Genomic DNA, 21432 nt, shown 5'->3' on the forward strand with positions numbered 1-21432 from the left:
AAATTTCAATTAACTACACAAACGGCTACACTTGATTAACAAATGGTTCATTTGTGAATATAAAACCGTAAAAGGTTATTTAGAAACTTATTTTAGGTATGCTAATACTTCCAGTTCTTTCATAATTAATGTTTTTTTTTTCGATTTCGCGAAAAATTAGTCCCTTATATTCAAGGTTTGACTTTACTAGGGTTTATTACACATGTCAATATTTCGTTAAACGTGATTTTTACGAGGTGTTACATCCTCACCCCCTTAAAAGAAATCTCGACCTCGAGATTTGCTAGAATAATGGAAGTATTTTTCTGAAGTAGCATGGACTTAACTTCCATAGTATATTTGGGTCTCTCAGAAGGTAATCATGGTAATTCTTATAAGGAAGATAATCATGACGCACACAGAGATGTTAGAGAAGTCTGTATTCTCAGGCCTTGGTTCATCTATCGATGTCGGTGTCAGATATATGACACATTTTCTTTACAAATGCAAGGATGCCCTAAGTAGAGATACTTATAAGGACATTTTATATTGGATATCTTCTTTGAATACTACTAGTCGACTTTAGTACAATATGACCATTGGGATATCTCAGGGGTTCCATGCATTAAACTTCCATACTGATCAGGCATGGAAACAATCTATGGGACACACTAGGATACGCTAATCCTCATATGGCACTCTTATCAAACATAGTTTGGCATTCGAAGGCGATATAAAATAATGAGAAAATAAAATAATATATATTGTCGTACTCTTTTTGGGGAAGAGTACTCCAGATTCTTATCAAAGGATTATCTCCGAGGATGGGAGAGAGGGTCATTAAAGATTCCATTGTTAAATTATACCTCATTTTTAATATCAGAAGTTCTTATGAATGTAATCAAAAGCTTGCCAAGCTTATGGTTTATTAAAGGTTTATTCTCCCATGCATTAATGTAAAATACTGAGCAGATACAATCGATGCTAAAAGGTAAAGACGTTCCTAATGCTATTATTGAGATGCACTGTCTCTGGCATTCAACCGTTAGTTCAGACGTTTCCTTTCTTATCCTTCCCAGAATTAGCTGCTCCTTCCTTGGCGGCTTCAGGACAATTAGTACTGATGTGGCCTTTTTCGCCACAGCTGAAACAGTTTTCATTCTTTATGTCTCTACATTCGTGGGACTGGTGACTAGTTCTTTTGCAGATGCCACATTGCTTTATCTTTTGGTTTGATCGACACTGTCCCAAGTGTCTTCTGTTGCAGGTTTTGCATGTAGGCTTCTTGTTGGAATCTTGTTGGTTATTGTTGGGCTCAGATTTGTTCTTCTTAGGATTCTGGGAGTTATCCTCCTCCCTTTTACGCTTCCCATCTTCTGAGGCTTTGGCAGCTTTGTTTCTGACCACATCGAGTGTGAGAGACAGCGACAGATCTGTCACTAACCTGAATGTAGTAGGTCTCGATGCTTTCACACTTGCCTTTATTTCTGGGGCTAGACCCCCAATAAAGCGAGCTATTCGCTTTGGTTCTGGTGTGATCAAATAAGGAACCAATCGAGACTTGGTATTGAAACTCGTAAGGTATGCTTGACAATCTAAGTTCTCCATGACTAGTGACAGGAATTCAGTCTCGATTTTCTCAACTTCATGTTGAGGACAGTAATTTTCTTTGATAGGAGCAACGAACTGATCCCAAGTCATGTTGTACAAAGGAATCTTCCCGGTGGCTTGAATCAACGATCTCCACCAAGCTAAGGCCTCACCCTTAAATGATTGCGACACAAACTTGACCACATTCTTCTCAGCGCATCCACTGATATCCACAACTGTATCCATCTCATCTAACCATGTCATACAATCTACAGCTCCGTCCTCCCCAGTGAAATCCCGGGGTTTACACGAAACAAAGTACTTGTAGGAGCAACCCTTATCACGGGGTCCTTGATTCAGTATGATCTGTTAAGACGGATCACTGTGATGATTAGAAGAGTGACGCTCGTCATCTTCCTTCTTGGGTTCATCCTTCTTGGAAGGAGGCTTCGAATGTGGTATAGATAGGGTTCTACTACGAGTCCCACTATACTCTTCGTACTGCCGCTCTAAGGCCTTCGTAACTGCGGCGTCTACTAACGCTTTTAGTTCAGCACCCGTTAAATTAATTCGGGCGTTATCATTGTTCTCCACTGGGTGGCTATTAATTTCATCTGAGCCAGCCATTTAATTGAACCATTACATAAAACAAAGACAATAGTTTACTTGGGAGTTTATTATGGAATTGTCTTTTATGGCAATTCATTAACCATGGTAACGGAGACCATATTTGGTTAATTTATTAATCGCATTTATTTAGGATTTATATTACAACTTCTCCTAATTATAAAAACAATAATAGTTTTACTAGTGGCACGAAAGGCCTAGTCACAAGGACAAGTTTAATTTATAAGCCATGATTTCAGAGAATCGAGGCATTTAGGTGTGAATCAAAGTTCATACCTTTTTCTTGACAGGGAGTTGTAGGCTACCACTGTCTTTAGTCCCTTAGGGCAATAAGTATGGCCCGTAGGCATATCAATTGACATTACAGAACGATGTTTTAAGGAGAAAATAATAATCATCACAGTGATGATAGTAGTCATGATAGTATTGATCATATTGACTATGAGGCTTGGGCATAGCCCACCACCTTAGACAGGGAACCATAATGGTTACCACTGTCATTGTCGTATTGACAATATAATGAAGTATAGCCCGTAGGCACTTCATCACTAAGGATGTTAATAGTATGATCATCGTATTAGATGATATTAGTCATGATCATATTGATCATATAGACTATTAGGCTTGAGCATAGCTCACCACCATAGACAAGGAATCATAAGGATTACAATGTCAATGTCTCAAATGGACAATACATTATAGCGTTTAGGCAAAACATCACTAAAGGATGATTATTTTAATTCAGGGATTTTAGATTAACCCCCTTTTTAAAGTTGGCCTGTGTGACTTTAACGATTCACAGTTTACCAAAATCATTAACGTGCTTACAGATGTTAATAGGGATTGGAATCTTTTGGATAGGTTTTACCGTCTTGGCCATGTCTGCATTGACATTTAGGCTAGGTTTTACCTTTAAGATTCTTTTAATATTTAACGCAGAACAAATCCCAAATTGAAATGTTAACAAGGATCTGAATCTAATTGTGGAACTACCGTCTTGGCCCTGTCTTTCAAATGACACATGAGCTAGGTCTTGTCCTTTTTAGATTTTGCCATTTTATAATAATGGTAGATCTTATAAAAGGAATGTTTATTATTATTATTATTATTATTATTATTATTATTATTATTATTATTATTATTTTTATTTCATATTTCCTATCTAGGATGAAAATTCAGTCATTCCCCTATAAAACAAAATTTCAGGGTTGCCCTAAGTGGGACTTTGAAAGAAATAATGTTGTCCTCGAAGGGACTGAAAAATAAATATGTCCTTAGAAGGGCTATTAAGGAAACGATCTTCAGCAAAGGAGTTTCTTACTCATTCAATTCCTGAATGCTTCCTCCTTGGTTGCACGTTTCATCCTAGTCGCGGGTCGAAGCTCAACATTTCAAGGCTCCAGATGTGGAGGATTCTTATTACAGCTTCTTCGCTTGGCGACGTATCCAATATATAAAAATTTGGAAGCAAAAATTTTCCAGATTAGGATTGAGATTATTCCTAGGTTAAGTCTAGACCCAGAGGGTCAAGGAATGTGCTAATGTGTCATTGAGATTAAACACAAAAACTAGTGTTTAATTCCCTCAATGTTGGCTCTGATATCAACCTGTCACACCCCGAATTCCACGTATCACCGGTGGGCCCGGTAGGGGAGTATCGTGACGTGGTTGGCAACATCATAGTCAAACAACACAATATATAAATGCACAGCGGAAGCAAAAGATAAATATATTACAATCCGAATATAAAGTAATATCAAGTATTACAACGGAAAGTAATGGATCCACAGGCGGATCTTAAAATATAAACATTGTTCAACAGACTTTAGACGCCTAGAACTTGCAAGATTCCTTATTAACGTCCTGAGCAGCTTCCAGCCTATTACGTACTTATACCTGTCACTTAGATTTTTGAAAATACGTCAGTTTTCACTGGTAAATACACTCAACTGACTCATTTGAAAATGTCGATGAAAATTGGTTTAGGTGTGCAAGGCACGAAAATATGTTGACACTTTGACTAAAATGCACAGAGGCAAAATTAATCTTTTATACTTGGGACAAACTATATTTCATGTTATCAGTTTTACATAACTTGCTCTACATACGGGGCCCGGTTCTATGCCGGTTCATGATTAACCGACACACCACTATTCCCTTATTGGGAATCCCTTATTGGGTAGAATTAATTATTAAACATATGGCATCTGTCAGGTGTATGCCTACACCCCGTGCTTAGATCGTGGCCATTGCATTTAATGAGTCAAGGATATCCAGGACACGGTCAGATTAACCCCCAATGTTTCAGTCAAGCAATACGAATTAAAACAGGTTATTTGGATTTCCCGACTCCTTGGTCTTAGAATCCCATACCTGACCATGCGGTATTTATATTACCGTATCCCAAGCCCGTAATAGGGAAAATAAGTTAAGAGTATTTACCTGAGCTGGCTTCTGTCTTAAATAGCAAGAATTATAATAACTCAGCCGTATTCACTTAAGTAAGCGTAGGTACAATTTACCGGAAGGCTCTAGTCTGGAATGATGGTATAAATAACCAATTAGAATGTTAACGAGTCTTTAATTAAGCCCAAGCTTAGACTGGTTAATTTTATGGTTCAAACGCACGATTAGGCGAAGACCGGAATAGAATGTGATTTAGACCCAACAAGTTCGGAGACTTGCTTAATATGGGTGTTTCATACACATTCTGGATTTTGAGATAAAACCGATAAGGTTTGACCCGTTTCGGCTAATTTATGCAAACTAGTTACATAAACCGAGCCGAACGCGTAATAAGCGTAATCGGTGGACGTAAGAGCCATATACAGGTTTCCTAAATTAATATGCTTCAAATATGTTGTGACATCAGTAAGATATCATTTATTATGCCCGAAATGAATTAAATCACAAACTATGCCTCGTAGGGGTAGTTTGGTCATTTTAAAGGTTGTAAAAGGGTTTAAGTGTTTTACTGAGTTACAGGTCTGATGTAATCAGTAAATATACTCAAATTAATGAGTTATAACAGTAGGATAAAGTACATATGTGAAATTTATCAATTATAACCAAACTATGCCCCGTAGGGGTATTTTGGTAATTTCACATAAGCCGAAAAGCTCAAAACTGAGGTCTGAGTTTAACAACCTTTGCTTACTGTTAAAATATTATAATTTGCCTCAAATATCAGTAGGTATCAACCCTTGTATGTTTAAAATACTTATAGTACATACTATGCGTTAAAACGCTTAAAAAGGCGATTAAAGCCATTTCCGGGTTTGATACTTAAATCTGATATTTTTATATTTCCAGAAGGCTTAAAATAATTTATTTAACATTTGTGATCAGTGGCAAAAGGTTTGGAGTCGTTTTGATATGTAAAACTCATTTTATGGCCCGTGAGGGCAAAACCGACAAGTACCGGATTAAGCCTACGACTATGAGTTATGCTCAGCCTAAAATTAATTAAAATCTTTAAAATTCCTAAAATAATATATTACATCAGTGGGTAAGAGATTTGATATTAAAAAAGTATGTTTAAGTAGGCTATACGCTAATTACGCCATTTTATTAACAAAAAGCATTCATTTTGCGATAATGAGCATAACTCTTATTCTATAATTCGAACTGATGTCAAACTTTGCGTACACGTTTATATATCAGTAATTAAATTTTCTACTCTTTTACATTTCCAAAAATCACGTTTTAAGGCAATAAGGGCATAATGGTCAACATATGAGCATTTAACGGAAACACGTAAACGAATGGGTCAATCAATGAACCAACCACAGAGGGTTATGCAAACCTGTAGCCTGGTCCTAAGGAAGCTCTAAGGCATTTCCAAATCATACTAAAGCGGGTCAGAACTGAAGTCAAAGCAAAAGTCAAAGCTTTGCGACTTTCGGTTCCGAATCGGATCAAGACAGAAAGTTGTCGAATCAAACAAGCTTAGACAAGTTCTTATGCTTGTTATCAAGTTAAGTTATATGAATGATAAAATAGGTTACACGCCTTTTACATCATTAGTTATGCATTTAAACGAAAGATTACATTTCTGTTGACTTTTTCTAATCATCTTTGACTCGACAAATGATCTAGTTAGGATGGGAATCAGTGGATGCCCTTTTAAGGGTTTAAAGCCCACATAATTACCAACTTATAACTACCTTTGATTTGGCTAAACACTGAATCAATAGTGATTTATCTTAAAGTCAACCGTTAATTATGACGGTTTGACTTTTAAGCTAAAACTAAGCTAAAACTTAATTAAAGAAGGATTAGCAAGCTTACCAAGGTCCTATGCACGAAATGTGATCACTTGAGAGGAGGTTTGAGCTCCAGAAATGATCAGATGAGAAGTTGTGAATGAATGATCAAAATGTGCAAACATTGGGGCTTTTTATAGTGTTCTTGATCCATTAAGATCATGACAAATCATGCTATACATGATCATGGATCAGTAACATGTGTTCCTAAGGCCTAAGAATTAATTTAGGCAGCTCTTGGAAGTGTTAAAGGGCGCACATGACGTTTACATGGGCTGAAAAGCCAAAAAAATGAGTTTCTGCATCTGGGCATGGCTTACGGACCGTAAGGGTCCAGCCATACGGTCCGTAAGGACCTGGTCTGCACATGGGAACCTTCATTAGTTGACAGCTTTGGCCCCTGCACCTCCAAATATCATTTCCGACACATCCAAGGCCCGTTAAACCATTTTTAAGGCTCTGAAATGAGGCCTAAGCATAGGGAACATGAAACATGCTCAAAAATATGCCGGATGTTGGTTCGTTTGGTCGTACGGTCGCGTCGTTCGGTTAATTACGACGAAACACGGACGGACGCGAAAAACGAACCAAATGACGCGACGAATGGAATTTTATCAAGCCAAACACTAAAATAAAGTATTTTAGTGCTTACATAAATTTTTGGGTGTCCGGGGATATTCAGGATGTAAGATATGCGAGTAAACGCAAACTTGTGCGCTTTTTGACACTTTTAGTCCCTGCATGACTTAAAAGTTTATTTTTGCGCACCAAACACCTCTAAGCCTTTATCTAAGCTATATAAAGGATAAATAGGGTATGTTTAACTCATGGTCATATTCCGGAAGGTCCGATAACATACGAATCGGTATACTTTAGCAGTTTGACGCTTTGGGTCCTTCTAATGCGCAAACTTGCATAAGTCATCATTTAATAGCATTGACGCCTCATTTAATTCATATTAGGCATTCTTGAAAGTATTATTAAATATCAGAATGCTTCGGGCTCGATAAAAGGTCATTCAGAGGTGTAATTAAACATATTGACACTTTTAGTCCCTTATACTTGCAAAGTTGCGCGTAAATTCACTTTTGGGCACAAAAGCCTTGGGTGGCCAGTGATTGGCAATCCCGAGAGTATAATCAAATATCATGAGGCTCTCGGTTTGTTAAGAGGTCACTCAGAGGTAAGAATTAACATGTTGACGCTTTTAACCCTTGTCTGCGCAAACTTTCAATTAACTACACAAACGGCTACACTTGATTAACAAATGGCTCATTTGTGAATATAAAACCGTAAAAGGTTATTTAGAAACTTATTTTAGGTATGCTAATACTTCCGGTTCTTTCATAATTAATGTTTTTTTTTTCGATTTCGTGAAAAATTAGTCCCTTATATTCAAGGTTTGAGTTAACTAGGGTTTATTACACGTGTCAATACTTTTTTAAACGTGATTTTTACGAGGTGTTACAATACGTTGGACCTGAATCAAAAGGAAAGGATTGTGCGATCTGACTTTTCAAAGAGGACTGGTTGTGGAGCACAATTATGTGTAATATTTGAGGCTGGATCATAGAACGTCTATAAGTTTGTTGAGGAGCACAACCATGATTTTGTTGAACAACCTGATAAGCATTTTCTTCCGTCTGAACGACACCTCACTCAGCTCTAGAAGCATGTTATACATAACACGTCTAAGTTGAATTTGAGACCGGTTAAGGCATTTAATGTTATGAAGACTTGTTTTTGCGGTTTTGAAGACGTGGGTGCAAGTAAAGTTGATTTTAAGAACTAAAAGAGGCAAATTAACTTGTTTATAGGGGAGTACGACGCTGAGATGCTTGTGAGACATTTGCATGAAAAAAAGCAGTCCCAGCCTAATTTCTCGTATGATTACTTCGCAGATTGGTTTGAAGGGACTTTTTTGGTGTGATGATCAATGCAAACGTAATTACCATGTGTTTGGTGATGTGATTTCGTTTGACGCCACGTATCGTTCTAACAAGTAATATTTATAATTCTGTTTTTCTGTGTGTTTTGGCGTTTTCACTGTTTAGATGCATTGGCGTTTTGTTCTGATTTCATTTTTTCAATGGCGAGCCTGAACAAACCCATTAATTTATATAATGTTTAATTAATATATTAAATATATAGTTAAAAATAAAAATGTTTATTTTTATGAAATTATGAAAAAATAACTAAATTATATATTAATTTATAGAATAAATAATTATAATTAATATAAGTTAGTTGGACATAGTTTAAAAAGTGAAAACAAATCTTAGTAAAAATGAGATTCATGTAAGCCTAAGCACCATCAAAATAATGCACATTAGTTGGATTATTATTGACAAATTTTAAAGATTAATTTTAATTTTAATGTTAGTCTACAACATAATTATTGATATTAGATTAAATTCTGAAGGGTATACTGTGAATACTAATGTTCCCTTTAAAATTAAAGAGGTTCTATTTAGGGGGTTTGTAATCGACTCAAACTAGGTTGAGCTAGACTTCGAACTTAAACGGCCTAGCTTGGCTCAGTTGGTTTATTCTATCATGCTGAAAAGTGGAGCTTGAGCTTGAGCTTGACTCGTAAAATGTTCAAGTAGGGTTGTAAAAGAACCGAAGGTTCAGCAAACAGTTCGTGAACCGTTCGGCGGGAAGTTCGTTTATGTTCGTTCATTTAGTAAACGAACGACCATGAACAAGAAATTTCGTTCGATTAGTTAAATGAACGAACATGAACAGATGTCTCGTTTGTTCAATTGTCTTCGTGAACGTTCGGTAAGGTGTTCGTGAACTTTCGTTCATTTTATACGCGTTCGATTATGTTTGTATTTTAATTAAAGATTTTTGTACTTTCATATATTTTACCTATGCTTTTTATATTATTAAACTTTTATTTATTTTATTACCATAACAATTAAACTAGGAAACCTTATTTCACTTTGTTTATGTACCATTTCCTTTTCCTTTCTCATTATTTACATTGACGAATACGATCGACCTCCGTTCCACAATAAGGAATTCAAGTTCCAGTGCTACTCTATGGGTCATCCACCTTTATCCTTCGTCGCATTGGCCAAATTTATTTGTGTTCGTGAACCGTTCGTGAACACTCTCATTTCCTTAATGAACAAACACGGACATAAAATCTTGTTCGGTAAGTGTTCATGAACCATTCATTAACACATTTATTTCCTTAATGGACGAACACGAACAAGGCCTTTTTCTTGTTCATTCGGTTTTACAGTCCTATGTTCAAGCTAGCTCGAGCCAAATCGAACTGGCTCGTTAATTCTAAATTTCTTTTTTTACAAACATTGATAACATACAAAACAAAAATTAAAAATAAAAATTACACATATAATCTATATGTATTAATTTTATTTTTCCAATATTTTAAAGACTGAAAGACATATTAAAAGTTTGTATAATTTTTGTTTATTTTCCCATATTTATATATGTTATTGTTTAGTTAAATTTAAAATGTTAACATTCAACCCATCTCACATATTTTTTAATACATTTAAAATCCAGATTAATTTATCTAAAATAAAATAAATCGAGCCGGCTCACGAGCCGAACCAGGCCTAGCTAGGGCTCGACTCGTTTACAAATTAAGCTGAGCCGGGCCAACTCATTTACAACCAAGGTTTTCTCCGAGTAAGCTTCAAAATAAATAAAATTTATAAAATTAAAAAGTACAACCAAATTATAATCAATAATCTCCAAACCAAACGACCAACATAAAAAAATGACGATGAAAACAAATAGCTTCATGGTTATATAATAACACAAGTAGTAGTTATAAATAATTAAATTTAAATAAAGTAGGTCCGCTAAGTAAATTACTATGATATTACTATCATTAGAATGACAAATGAAACCAAATATGATACTTGGAGACTATATCAATAAATTTAAAGCGTAGGAACCAAATCCATAATTTGACCGCTTGCACTCTTTTTTTAATTATATAAGACATTCATCCTTTAAAAAGTAATCATGCAACCAAGAGATTATGGGATGTGAAGGGGCTTGAGTTGAGGGTATTGCTTGACACATGTCAGGTGTGGGCTTCATCAGGCCACATCCAAAAAAGTAGGGTGTGGAAGGGGCGTGGCTAGGTGGCGTTAGGGGTGCCATATAACACCTAAATTTCTTTTTTTTTATATATTAATCATAGACTTAGTATTATGTTAAATAACTACATTAAAAAATACATTACATCACAAAAAAAATCAGTCATCTTCATCTTCTTGGAGTCGAATCTAGGAAGTATCAAAACATGTTCTACCATCGACACTGCTGATAATAATAATTCTGCCCTGTCGTCGGATGAGGATGACAAAACAAATTTATCATACGAATCGCTTGAACTTGAAGAATCCGGCCATTTTATATATTTTTTTGGAGTTTGATAATGGTTTTTGAATTTATAGATGGTAAAAATGAGTAAGAAATGTTTGGTTTAACAGCAAGCAATGTCAGACTCAATCCCCACGCCAGCGGGGTAACGACATGGCCAACTCTAGCCGGGTGTGGTCTAGCCAGCGTTAAATGCATTCCGCCGTCCAACCCACGCCACAGACCGTAGTCTACAAAAGTTGCAATTATATTGTGTTAATGAAATAACTTAGAAATATTCAAAACATGAATTACCACATTTGCCAAAAACACCCCCACCACACACCTTCTTCATCTTCATCTTCCCACCATCCTCTCCACCGCATTGTTAAAATTTGGAAGTTACAAGTCGTCAAAAAAATACGGAAGTTAAAGACATAAATAGACGTGCAAATCAAGTCAAAGACATAAATATACGCGTAAGTCGAGTCAATTAGTGATTTACAAGTTCCACTAAAAATTATAGAATTCAAAAGGCTAAAAAATAGGGAAAGTCTTTAGTGACAAAATCGGAATCCTAATCTATGGAATTCGGATACGAGAGTCTACTAGATTTCCAATCAGCTCCTTATCATTTCCTAATAATAAAACTTGATTTTGCAGCTTGAAGTATTGAGCCGAATCCGGCATCCTCATCTGCTGATTCTAAACGGTGTGTGTGTCGATCATGATTGTTTGGTTTACAAGTAGATGGAAAACGGGAATTTTTGGATTCGATTGTTTTATGTACATTTGTTTGATTTATCTATATGTTATTTGGACCTGTCTATGAACTTTGAGTAAGTAAATTTATAAAGTGTAAATAGGTTTTTTTTTTTTTTTTGTGGAACGACAATATGTTAATAGAGAAAAGGCCAGTGAGAGGCTGGTTTTACAATCACAAAGAAATACATAACAAAACAACCCTACCAGAACCGAACAAAAACACAACGACAATGAACATAAGTATTATGAAAAGCAGACTCCCAGGGGAACTACAGGAGCTGCTTTTTAACGGTCACTTAGAAAACATATCACAATAATACTAAAGCATAATATCATAAACCTTTTACCTTGATCAATTTCCTCAAGAGACGGAAATATGTTATCCTCCATGATCTATTGAGCATTAATGAAACCACAATGACCCAAAACCCAGTAATAAATCCAAGCACTATGCTTATAATCAACCCCCAATCTACTTTGTGTGATCCACCGTCTTTTTTTTGGTCGCTTGTTGTATCAGGTTTGTCAACATGTACACAATCATTAGTTAGTGGAGATCCACAAAGTTTGTTTCCAAAGAAGCTGGACTCATTGAAGCTCTGAACCTGAGTACCTGTTGGAACTCTTCCTATCAAATTGTTGTAGGACACGTTAAAGGTACCCAAGAAATTCAACTCTGACAAACTCATAGGAAGTTCGCCAGAAAGATTGTTTACTGATAATCCAAAGACTCAAGTGATTTCATGTCTCCTATCTTATTTGGGATCTCTCCTGTCAATTGATTTCTTGATAAATTCAACGAATTTAGCTTGTGGAGGGTGGTAAGCTCACTAGGGATCTGCCCAGAAAACTTGTTGCTCGAAAGGTCCAAAAGCATGACTAGCCCTAGAAAAGATCCATACTCGGCTTCTTGTCCCTTCATCACCAATGAATCACCAAAAATAAAAGACCAACCATCAAGATAGAATGATAATTGAACCTCTAAATTAGTTTCTATTCCGGAAAGCACACTAAAGTTGTTGAAGCATCTAGGAATATTTCCTGAGAGGTTATTATCAGCAAGATCCAAGACTTGAACTTGTGAAAGATAACATAGCTGGTCAGGAGTATTTCCGTAAAAATTGTTGGATCTAAGATTGAGAATTTTCAACATAGTGAGTTTTATTCCAATCCATGGTGGAATGATTCCCGCAAGATTATTTCTTCCAAGGTCAAGGACCTTTAAGTATGACAAATTCAATAGGGAAGAAGGTAATCCTCCTGAAATCTTGTTCCGACTTGTGCCTAAAATTTGCAACAAAGGTATAGACCCCAATGTTCTTGGAATCTCACCTGACAAATAATTACCACTTAACCATAAGAGTACCAAGCTCGACCACTTCTCCCAACACTCTGGAATAACACCCGATAACTGATTATTTCCAAATTATGTAATGATCCCACAAAATTGTTAGCTGATAGGTCCAAATATATTAAAGACGAGCTGTTTGTGAGAGAAGGTAATTTCCCCCCAAAATTATTAAAACTTAAGTCGAGCCAATGAACTGTAGGAGGGATGGACAATATATTGCCGACCAGATTATTGCTACCCAAGCCAAGGACCTGGTGGTTGGAGCAATTCGTTATGGTGGCCGGAATGTTTCCCGTGAAAGAGTTGTAATGAAGGTCGAGTGTGCTTAGCATTGACAATGAACCAATCCAATCGGGGATCTTGCCGACCAGATTATTGTTACCCAACTGAAGGATCTGGAGGTTGGAGCAATTCGTTATGGTGGCCGGAATGTTTCCCGTGAAAGAGTTGTTACGAAGGTCGAGTGTGCTTAGCATGGACAATGAACCAATCCAATCGGGGATCTTGCCGACCAGGTTATTGTTACCCAACTCAAGGACCTGGAGGTTGGAGCAATTCGTTATGGTGGCCGGAATGTTTCTCGTGAAAGAGTTGTAACGAAGGTCGAGTGTGCTTAGCATTGACAATGAACCAATCCAATCGGGGATCTTGCCGACCAGATTATTGTTACCCAACTCAAGGATCTGGAGGTTGGAGCAATTCCTTATGGTGGCCGGAATGTTTCCCGTGAAAGAGTTGTTAAAAAGATATAGTTCTTGTAATCTAAAGAGGCGCCCGATTTCAGGTGGAATTCCACCTTGTAGAATGTTACCGGGAAGGCCGAGGATGCTTAGCATGGACAGTGAACCAATCGCATCTGGGATCTTGCCGACCAGATTATTGTTATCCAACTCAAGGATCTGGAGGTTGGAGCAATTCGTTATGGTGGCCGGAATGTTTCCCGTGAAAGAGTTGTTACGAAGGTCGAGTGTGCTTAGCATAAACAATGAACCAATCCAATCGGGGATCTTGCCGACCAGATTATTGTTACCCAACTCAAGGATCTGGAGGTTGGAGCAATTCGTTATGGTGGCCGGAATGTTCCCCGTGAAAGAGTTGTTATAAAGCCATAGTTCTTATAATCTAAAGAGACGCCCAATTTCATTTGGAATTCCGCCTTGTAGAATGTTATCGTGAAGGGCAAGGATGCTAAGCATGGACAATGAACCAATCCCATCTGGGATCTTCCCGACCAGATTATTGAAACCCAACTGAAGGATCTGGAGGTTTGAGCAATTCGTTATGGTGGCCGGAATGTTTCCCGTGAAAGAGTTGTTATAAAGCCATAGTTCTTGTAATCTAAAAAGACAGCCAATTTCAGATGGAATTCCGCCTTGTAGACTGTTATCGTGAAGGCTGATCATACGTAGCATAGACAATGAACCAATCCCATCTGGGATCTTGCCGGCCAGAGCATTGTTACCCAACTCAAGGATCTGGAGGTTGGAGCAATTTGTTATGGTGGCCGGAATGTTTCCCGTGAAAGAGTTGTTATAAAGCCATAGTTCTTGTAATCTAAAAAGACTGCCAATTTCAGATGGAATTCTGCCTTGTAGACTGTTATCATGAAGGCTGATCATACGTAGCATGGACAATGAACCAATCCCATCAGGGATCTTTCCGACCAGATTATTAGAAGCCAAGTAAAGGATTTGGAGGTTTGAGCAATTCATTAAGGTGGCGGGAATGTTCCCCGTGAAAGTGTTGTTAAAAAGATATAGCTCTTGTAATCTAAAGAGACGTCCGATTTCGGGTGCAATCCCGCCTTGTAGAATGTTGCTGGGAAGGGCGAGGATGCTTAGCATGGGCAATGAACCAATCGCATCTGGGATCTTACCAACCAGATTATTGTTACCCAAGTTAAGGACTTGGAGGTTGGAGCAATTCATTATGGTGGCTGGAATGTTTCCCGTGAAACCTACTAACAACCTTATTTTCATCATCACATCATACAAATAGCTATACCTTGATCCATTTTCCCCAGAGACGGAAATATACAATCCTCCATGATTTGTTCACGATCAGTGAAGCCACAACGATCCAAAATCCAGTAATAAATCCAAGCACTATGCTAATAATTAACCCCCAATCTGCTCCATGTGATCCATATTCTTTTTCTTGGTCTCCCACTATAACAGGTACATCAACCGGTACACAATCACTAGTTAGCGGAGCTCCACAAAGATTGTTACCAAAGAAGTTGGACTCGTCTAAGCTTTGAATTTGAGTACTTGTTGGAACTCTTCCTTTAAAATTGTTGTAAGACACATTGAAGATACTAATGAAGTTCAACTTTGACAAGCTCATGGGAAGTTCCCCAGAAAGCTTGTTTAGTGATAAATCAAAAGATTCAAGTGCTTTCATGTCTCCTATCTTATCTGGAATATTCCCTGTCAACTGATTTCTTGATAAATTTAGTTATATTAACTCCCGAAGGGCCATAAGCTCATTGGGAATTTGACCAGAAAAATTGTTGCTTAGCATAACCAGCTCTAGAAAACTGTATACCAGGGGGATATACCAGTTTCTTAAAAAAAATAATCATTTTGATGCAGGGCTATCTTCTTATTTGAATTTTAAAAGTTTGTTTTATGTTTTATCTTTTATATTTATGTTTATCTCTAAGGTTGTTAGGGTCTAGTATAAATAAAGGTGTTGGTGAACATTTAAGTGGAGTTTTTGATTGAGTTTTAATTAAAAAGAAGTGTGTTCTTGGAACCTTTGGTTCATTTTATCGGTCTTTGATTACTAATTCTTCTAGAGCCATTTGAATGCTTCCGTAACTGCATCACATTTACTATATGATTATGAGCGGATATACCAGTTTCTTAAAAAATAATCATTTAATATATGATTGTGAGCATTATCACGATCCCTTAAAAGTCTATTTGCTCTTGTACACGCTTATGAATGCAATTAAGGAATGGGTCAATGGGTCAGGATGGGCCAACTCAATTAAGGAACGGGTCAGGATGTATTATTGTTGGATCTAATCCACTCTAACCTCTATCACCTGCAATTTCTCATCTTCGCAATCGCAACTCACGTTTATCATGTTTAACATTCACGAGGATATATGCAAGCAATTTTACGGGCTTAAGGATGTTATGTAGGGTTTGATGTAATGTCGTTCAGTCCACGTGTCAACGAGGTGCTCGATAAAATGCTTAGCTTACAGGAAAAGTTCAAATCGACTGTTTAAAGGACTGGAAAAGACCAAAGATTTGGGTAAGATGAATGTTTCAGTGTTGGAGTATAGAGCATGGGTGTGTGTCCGTTAAGAAAGAGCTTCAAGTGTATATGGATGATGATATATAACAGTACAGAGCATGAAATGCACTAGATGAACTAAGGGGATAGACTGCATATACAAAAAAAGTTCTGGGCGTCGGGTCGAACGGACGACTAAGGTTTAGAAAAGCATCATTTAAACCGGCTACCCAACCCACCCGCCAAAAACGGTTCAGTTTGACGTTGTTAAAGATACATTACGACGTTGTTAAATGAACTAATAATTTAAGATAAAGAAGAGGATTCAAAAATGTTCATTGAGCGGTGTAAAGATACATTACGACGTTGTTGCTTGATCAGGTAGCTTTTAAGGATACGATCGATATGCTCCTCGAGTGGTAAAACGATGATACAAAATTCCATACGGGTCAATTTGGATACAAAATTCCATTTATAAACTACAAAATTCCATTCAAAATTCTATTTAGGATCTACAAAATTCCTCACGAGTCAATTTGAGTACAAAATTCCATATGGGTCGGTTTGGATAAAACAGCCAACTTCCATTTGGAACATACAAAATTCCATACGCATTGGTTTGGATAATACTAATCAACTATTTTGTAAACGCAATATTTTTATGAACCAAGAACTTGCTATGTGTTATTTTTTAAAACCAGATAAGAGATTAATTATAATAGATTCATTACAGTAGCAAAACAATCGGGTCAGGTTGTGTCATGGTTCAGAACAGATTGCGGGGAGAGTGAGTTCTGGCGGGTACACCTTGGGGGAGATGAGGTGTCGACAGTTGATTTGGTAGTGACGGGGTTGATGCGGGTTCAGCCCCTCCCACCATAATGATATCCTGGCCATTGATCCGTGTAGAGGATGGTGTTTAGTGTATTTGGAAAATTGGCAGGTTGACCGGGTCAGGCATCGGGCCAACACGGGTTCGGTTTATGTCATTTTAGTATGTGTCAAGCTGCGTTTACTGTCAGAAAGTTTTTTTGTTCTTTTTTAGTAAAGATTCATAAACTATACATTTGTTAAGTATGATCTAGAAACAATTTTATGCGATAACCTAAAGCTTTAAATAACAGTGATTTAAGGAGGTTGTATGCGTTAAAGATAGACTTTGGGCGGCTTTCAACCCGTTTGACTGTTGTGTCTAAAATATGTGTAGAGGCATGGTTTCCTCTGTTTCGCAAATATACTGTCAGTTGTGTTATCTATTTGGTGTGTGTGTGGATCATGGCTGTTTGGTCTATGAGTACATGGAAAACTGGAGTTTGGACGAGCGAGTATTTCGCATGACACACCATCGATCTCGTGATTTGACTGGTTCTGTACCGCGTGGGAAGTAGCATCAGCTCTAAACTTCCTTCATAACGCGAAACCGAAATCAATCATTCATCATGACCTAAAACCAGCAAATATACTGCTTGCTAAAATCTTGTGACCGCAAGACCAGCAATTGCAGTTACTCATGTGGTGGAAACAGCTCTTGAAAATGATGAGTTAGCCAGTGTGTTGGATCAAGATGCAGGCGAATGGCCGATTGATGAGGCCAAGGAGTTAGCATATTTGGGGTTGAGCTGTTGCAGATGCAGCTCAAAGATCCACATCCATGACGCGACCCACCCCTCCTAACCACTTCATATGCCCGATACGCAAGGTAAGATTCTGACATTCTTTCTTTCAGTTTTTATCGAACAACGCTAGTTATGGTTGATCCATGTGTTGCTGCTGATGGCTATACGTACGATCGTAGGGCGATAGAGCAATGGCTTGAAGAGAGTGATAGCTCCCCGATGACTAATTTACCGTTGACGGGTAGGAGCTTAACGCCTAATTACACGCTTCTTTCGGCAATCATGGAGTGGAAATCAACAACCTAACCATGTGAGTGATAATTTTGGATGCAACCTCATTTTTTTAGGATTGTTTTATGTACATTTGTTTGATTTATCTATATTTTATATGGACCTGTCTTGAACTTTGAGTATGAAAATTTATAAAGTGTACATAGTTTTTTTTTTTGGAACGATGATATATTATTATTAGAAAAAGGATCAGCGGGAAGCTGGTTTAACAATCACAAAGAAAGACATAACAAAACAACCCTACGAAAACCGAACAAAAACACAACAATAAACATAAGCTTTATGAAAAGAAGACTGCAGGGGAACTACACCAAGTGACCCAATATAACACAATAATACTTATGCATAACATCATAAACCTTATACCTTGATCAATTTCCTCAAGAGACGGAAATATGTGATTCTCCATGATCTATTGAGCATTAATGAAACCACAATGCCCCAAAACCCAATAATAAATCCAAGCGCTATGCTAATAATCAACCCCCAATCTACTTTGTGTGATCCACCGTCTTCTTTTTGGTCGCTTGTTGTATCAGGTTTGTCAACATGAACACAATCATTAGTTAGTGGAGCTCCACAAAGTTTGTTTCCAATGAAACTGGACTCATTGAAGCTTTGAATTTGTGTACCTATTGGAATTCTTCCTGTCAAATTGTTGTAGGACACGTTAAAGGTACTCAAGAAATTCAACCCTGACAAACTAATAGGAAGTTCCCCAGAAAGATAGTTTACTGATAAATCAAAAGACTCAAGTAATTTCATGTCTCCTATCTTATTTGGGATCCTTCCTGTCAATTGATTTCTTGATAAATTCAATGATTTTAACTTGTGGAGGGTTGTGAGCTCACTAGGGATCTGCCCAGACAAATTGTTGCTCGAAAGGTCCAAAAGCGTGACTAGTCCTAGGATAGATCCATAAGTGTCTTCTCGTCCCTTCATCACCAATAAATCATAAACAGTAAAAATAACATCGTCAAAAGTGAATGAAAATTGAACCTCTAAATTAGTTTCTTTGCCCGAAAGCACACTAAAGTTGTTGAAGCATCTAGGAATATTTCCTGAGAGGTTATTATGAGCGAGATCCAGTACTTGAACATGTGAAAGATAACATAGCTGGTTAGGAGTATTTCCGTAAAAATTGTTGGATCTAAGATTGAGAATTTTCAACATAGTGAGTTTCATTCCAATCCATGGTGGAATGATTCCTGCAAGATTATTATTTTCAAGTTCAAGGATCTTTAAGTATGACAGATTCGTTAGCGAAGAAGGTAAGCTTCCTGAAATCATGTTCCAACCCATGAACACTAATTGCAACAAAGGTACAGAGCCCAATGTTCTTGGAATCTCACCAGACAAATTATTTTCACTTAAGAGTAAGACTTTCAAGCTCGACCACTTCTCCCAACACTCCGGAATAACACCCGACAACTGATTATGTCCCAAATGAACCAACTCGATCGTGTTCACCCCGTTGGAACAAACCAAATTATGTAATGATCCAACAAAATAGTTATTTGATAGGTCCAAATATGTTAAAGCCGAACCGTTTGTGAGAGAAGGTAATTTTTCACCAAAATAGTTATTTGACAGGTCCAGCTTATGAAGTGTCGGAGGGATGGACACTAAATTTCCGTATTTATGATTGTTTCCCAATAAAAGTACTACAAGATGAGGCATTATTGAACCTAGATTTTTGGGTAATCTACCAGTGAGTTTATTATGGTAGAGCCACACTTCTTCTAAAGATGAACAATTATAAAGAGAAGGTAGAAAGGTACCAATAAGGTTGTTTCCAGCCAGTGAAAGTCTTCTCAGGTTAGTCAGCCTGTGGAATAAGTTGGGAAAGCTTCCACCAAGTTGACAGTAGCTGAGAGAAAGTGTATCAAGCAATGTAAGATTTGCGATGAAGGGTGGAACCCCGCCTTGTAGAATGTTGCCGTAAAGGGAGACGAAACTTAGCATGGACAATGAACCAATCCCATCGGGGATCTTGCCGACCAGATTATTGTTACCCAAGCTAAGGAGTTGGAGGTTGGAGCAATTCGTTATGGTGTCCGGAATGCTTCCCGTGAAAGAGTTGTTACGAAGGTGTAATTCTCGTAATCTAAAGAGACGCCCAATTTCAGGTGGAATTTCACCAGAAAATGAGCTGTGAGAGAGCTGAATGACCCTGATAAAGCTTAGATTTCCGACGGAAGGAGACAGTGTACCAATTAAGCCTCCAGATGAGAGGTTCAAGTGGGTGACTCTTTGGTGGCGAGGGCTGCATGTAACGCCTTGCCATTGGCAGAAATCAGTGCTGGAATGGTTCCATGAGGTCAAAAGACCTTGTGGGTCACCTTTAATCATGGATTTAATAGCAAGCAATGCTAGACGATCAACGTTGGTGCCATTCAGTGCTGGTGCCTTGTGAATGGGTGTGGAAAATGCAGCAAGGTGTGTCAGTATGGCGAAGAGAAATGATCACAAGAAAAGCAACCATTTGGCACTCATTTTGGTAATGAATTTTGTGGTATCTTTCTATGTTTTTGCGACCGTATACTTATACAGAAGAAGAGGAGTGCCAATAGGCAACTTGACCAAGTAAAAGCTTGGAACTTTCTTTTCAATGGGCAATGTGATTGTTACGTTCCAACCATTAAAGTTTAGGGTTGTGGAAAATAGTCAGTACCTTTGTCTACGTTAAGGTGATAAGAAATACATGGATGTAATTGGCTTCACAATTTCCATGCATCTACACCTGTTGACTTAGACTTTCCTGGGGAATAGTAGCTCTCAAATTATGGTCTACACCTGTTGAGTTAGACTTTCCTTGCAATTTTTTTTAAAGGTAAATATTATTCACAACGCCAAACCCGAAGAGGGAGGATGAAACAGAAAACTATATCAAATACACCAACTTTCCCAACTTAACGACCTATTTGTAGACCGATTCCAATACCATAAAAACCCGAGAGACTTAATATTTTGAATAATCACCTCCGGACAAACATTAAGATTCGAGAAGTGCTTGTCATTCCTAGCAAGCCATATGCACCAACTAGTCACAATCTTAACACCATGAATAACCTCCTTGCAAATAGTTTAAAGATGACCAATAGCATTCACAATCAATTCTTTATCCTCATCCATTCATGTAATTACAATAAAAATCACTATTTTTTCTCTCTCATTTTCAATATTTTTTATGAACACGTGATACGATTATCACTTTGCAGGGACGGAGGTAGTAGGTGTGGTGACAGCCATTGGGACAGGGGTGTGTGATTTCAAAACTGGGGATGTTGTTTATCATCATTTCGGGGGTGTGATGTGAACCTATACAGAGGATCAGCTTGTTTTGTTA

The 21432-nt window shown here is 37.5% G+C and overlaps 4 protein-coding genes across 4 annotated transcripts; all 4 read right to left on the minus strand.

The window, feature by feature from the left end:
• Positions 1 to 1029: 1029 nt before the first annotated feature.
• On the minus strand, positions 1030 to 1815 carry LOC110867184. Its single transcript, XM_022116314.1, has one exon. The coding sequence runs from the start codon at positions 1813 to 1815 to the stop codon at positions 1030 to 1032; it is 786 nt and encodes a 261-aa protein (XP_021972006.1).
• A 10473-nt stretch (positions 1816 to 12288) lies between these two features.
• LOC110867182 (receptor-like protein kinase 2) lies at positions 12289 to 13907 on the minus strand. Its single transcript, XM_022116312.1, has 2 exons — positions 13179 to 13907; positions 12289 to 12987 (listed from the first exon to the last, which is right to left on the minus strand). Exons 1-2 carry the CDS (start codon positions 13905 to 13907, stop codon positions 12289 to 12291), a joined length of 1428 nt encoding a protein of 475 aa, XP_021972004.1.
• Positions 13908 to 14042: 135 nt separating this feature from the next.
• On the minus strand, positions 14043 to 14855 carry LOC110867181 (MDIS1-interacting receptor like kinase 1). Its single transcript, XM_022116311.1, has one exon. The coding sequence runs from the start codon at positions 14853 to 14855 to the stop codon at positions 14043 to 14045; it is 813 nt and encodes a 270-aa protein (XP_021972003.1).
• Positions 14856 to 18411: 3556 nt separating this feature from the next.
• On the minus strand, positions 18412 to 20435 carry LOC110867180 (LRR receptor-like serine/threonine-protein kinase EFR). Its single transcript, XM_035975415.1, has 2 exons — positions 18935 to 20435; positions 18412 to 18730 (listed from the first exon to the last, which is right to left on the minus strand). Exons 1-2 carry the CDS (start codon positions 20433 to 20435, stop codon positions 18444 to 18446), a joined length of 1788 nt encoding a protein of 595 aa, XP_035831308.1. The 3' UTR covers positions 18412 to 18443.
• Between the last annotated feature and the right edge of the window lie 997 nt (positions 20436 to 21432).

This window comes from Helianthus annuus, chromosome 7 (genome assembly GCF_002127325.2).
Source record: "Helianthus annuus cultivar XRQ/B chromosome 7, HanXRQr2.0-SUNRISE, whole genome shotgun sequence".
Classification (NCBI taxonomy): domain Eukaryota; kingdom Viridiplantae; phylum Streptophyta; class Magnoliopsida; order Asterales; family Asteraceae; genus Helianthus; species Helianthus annuus.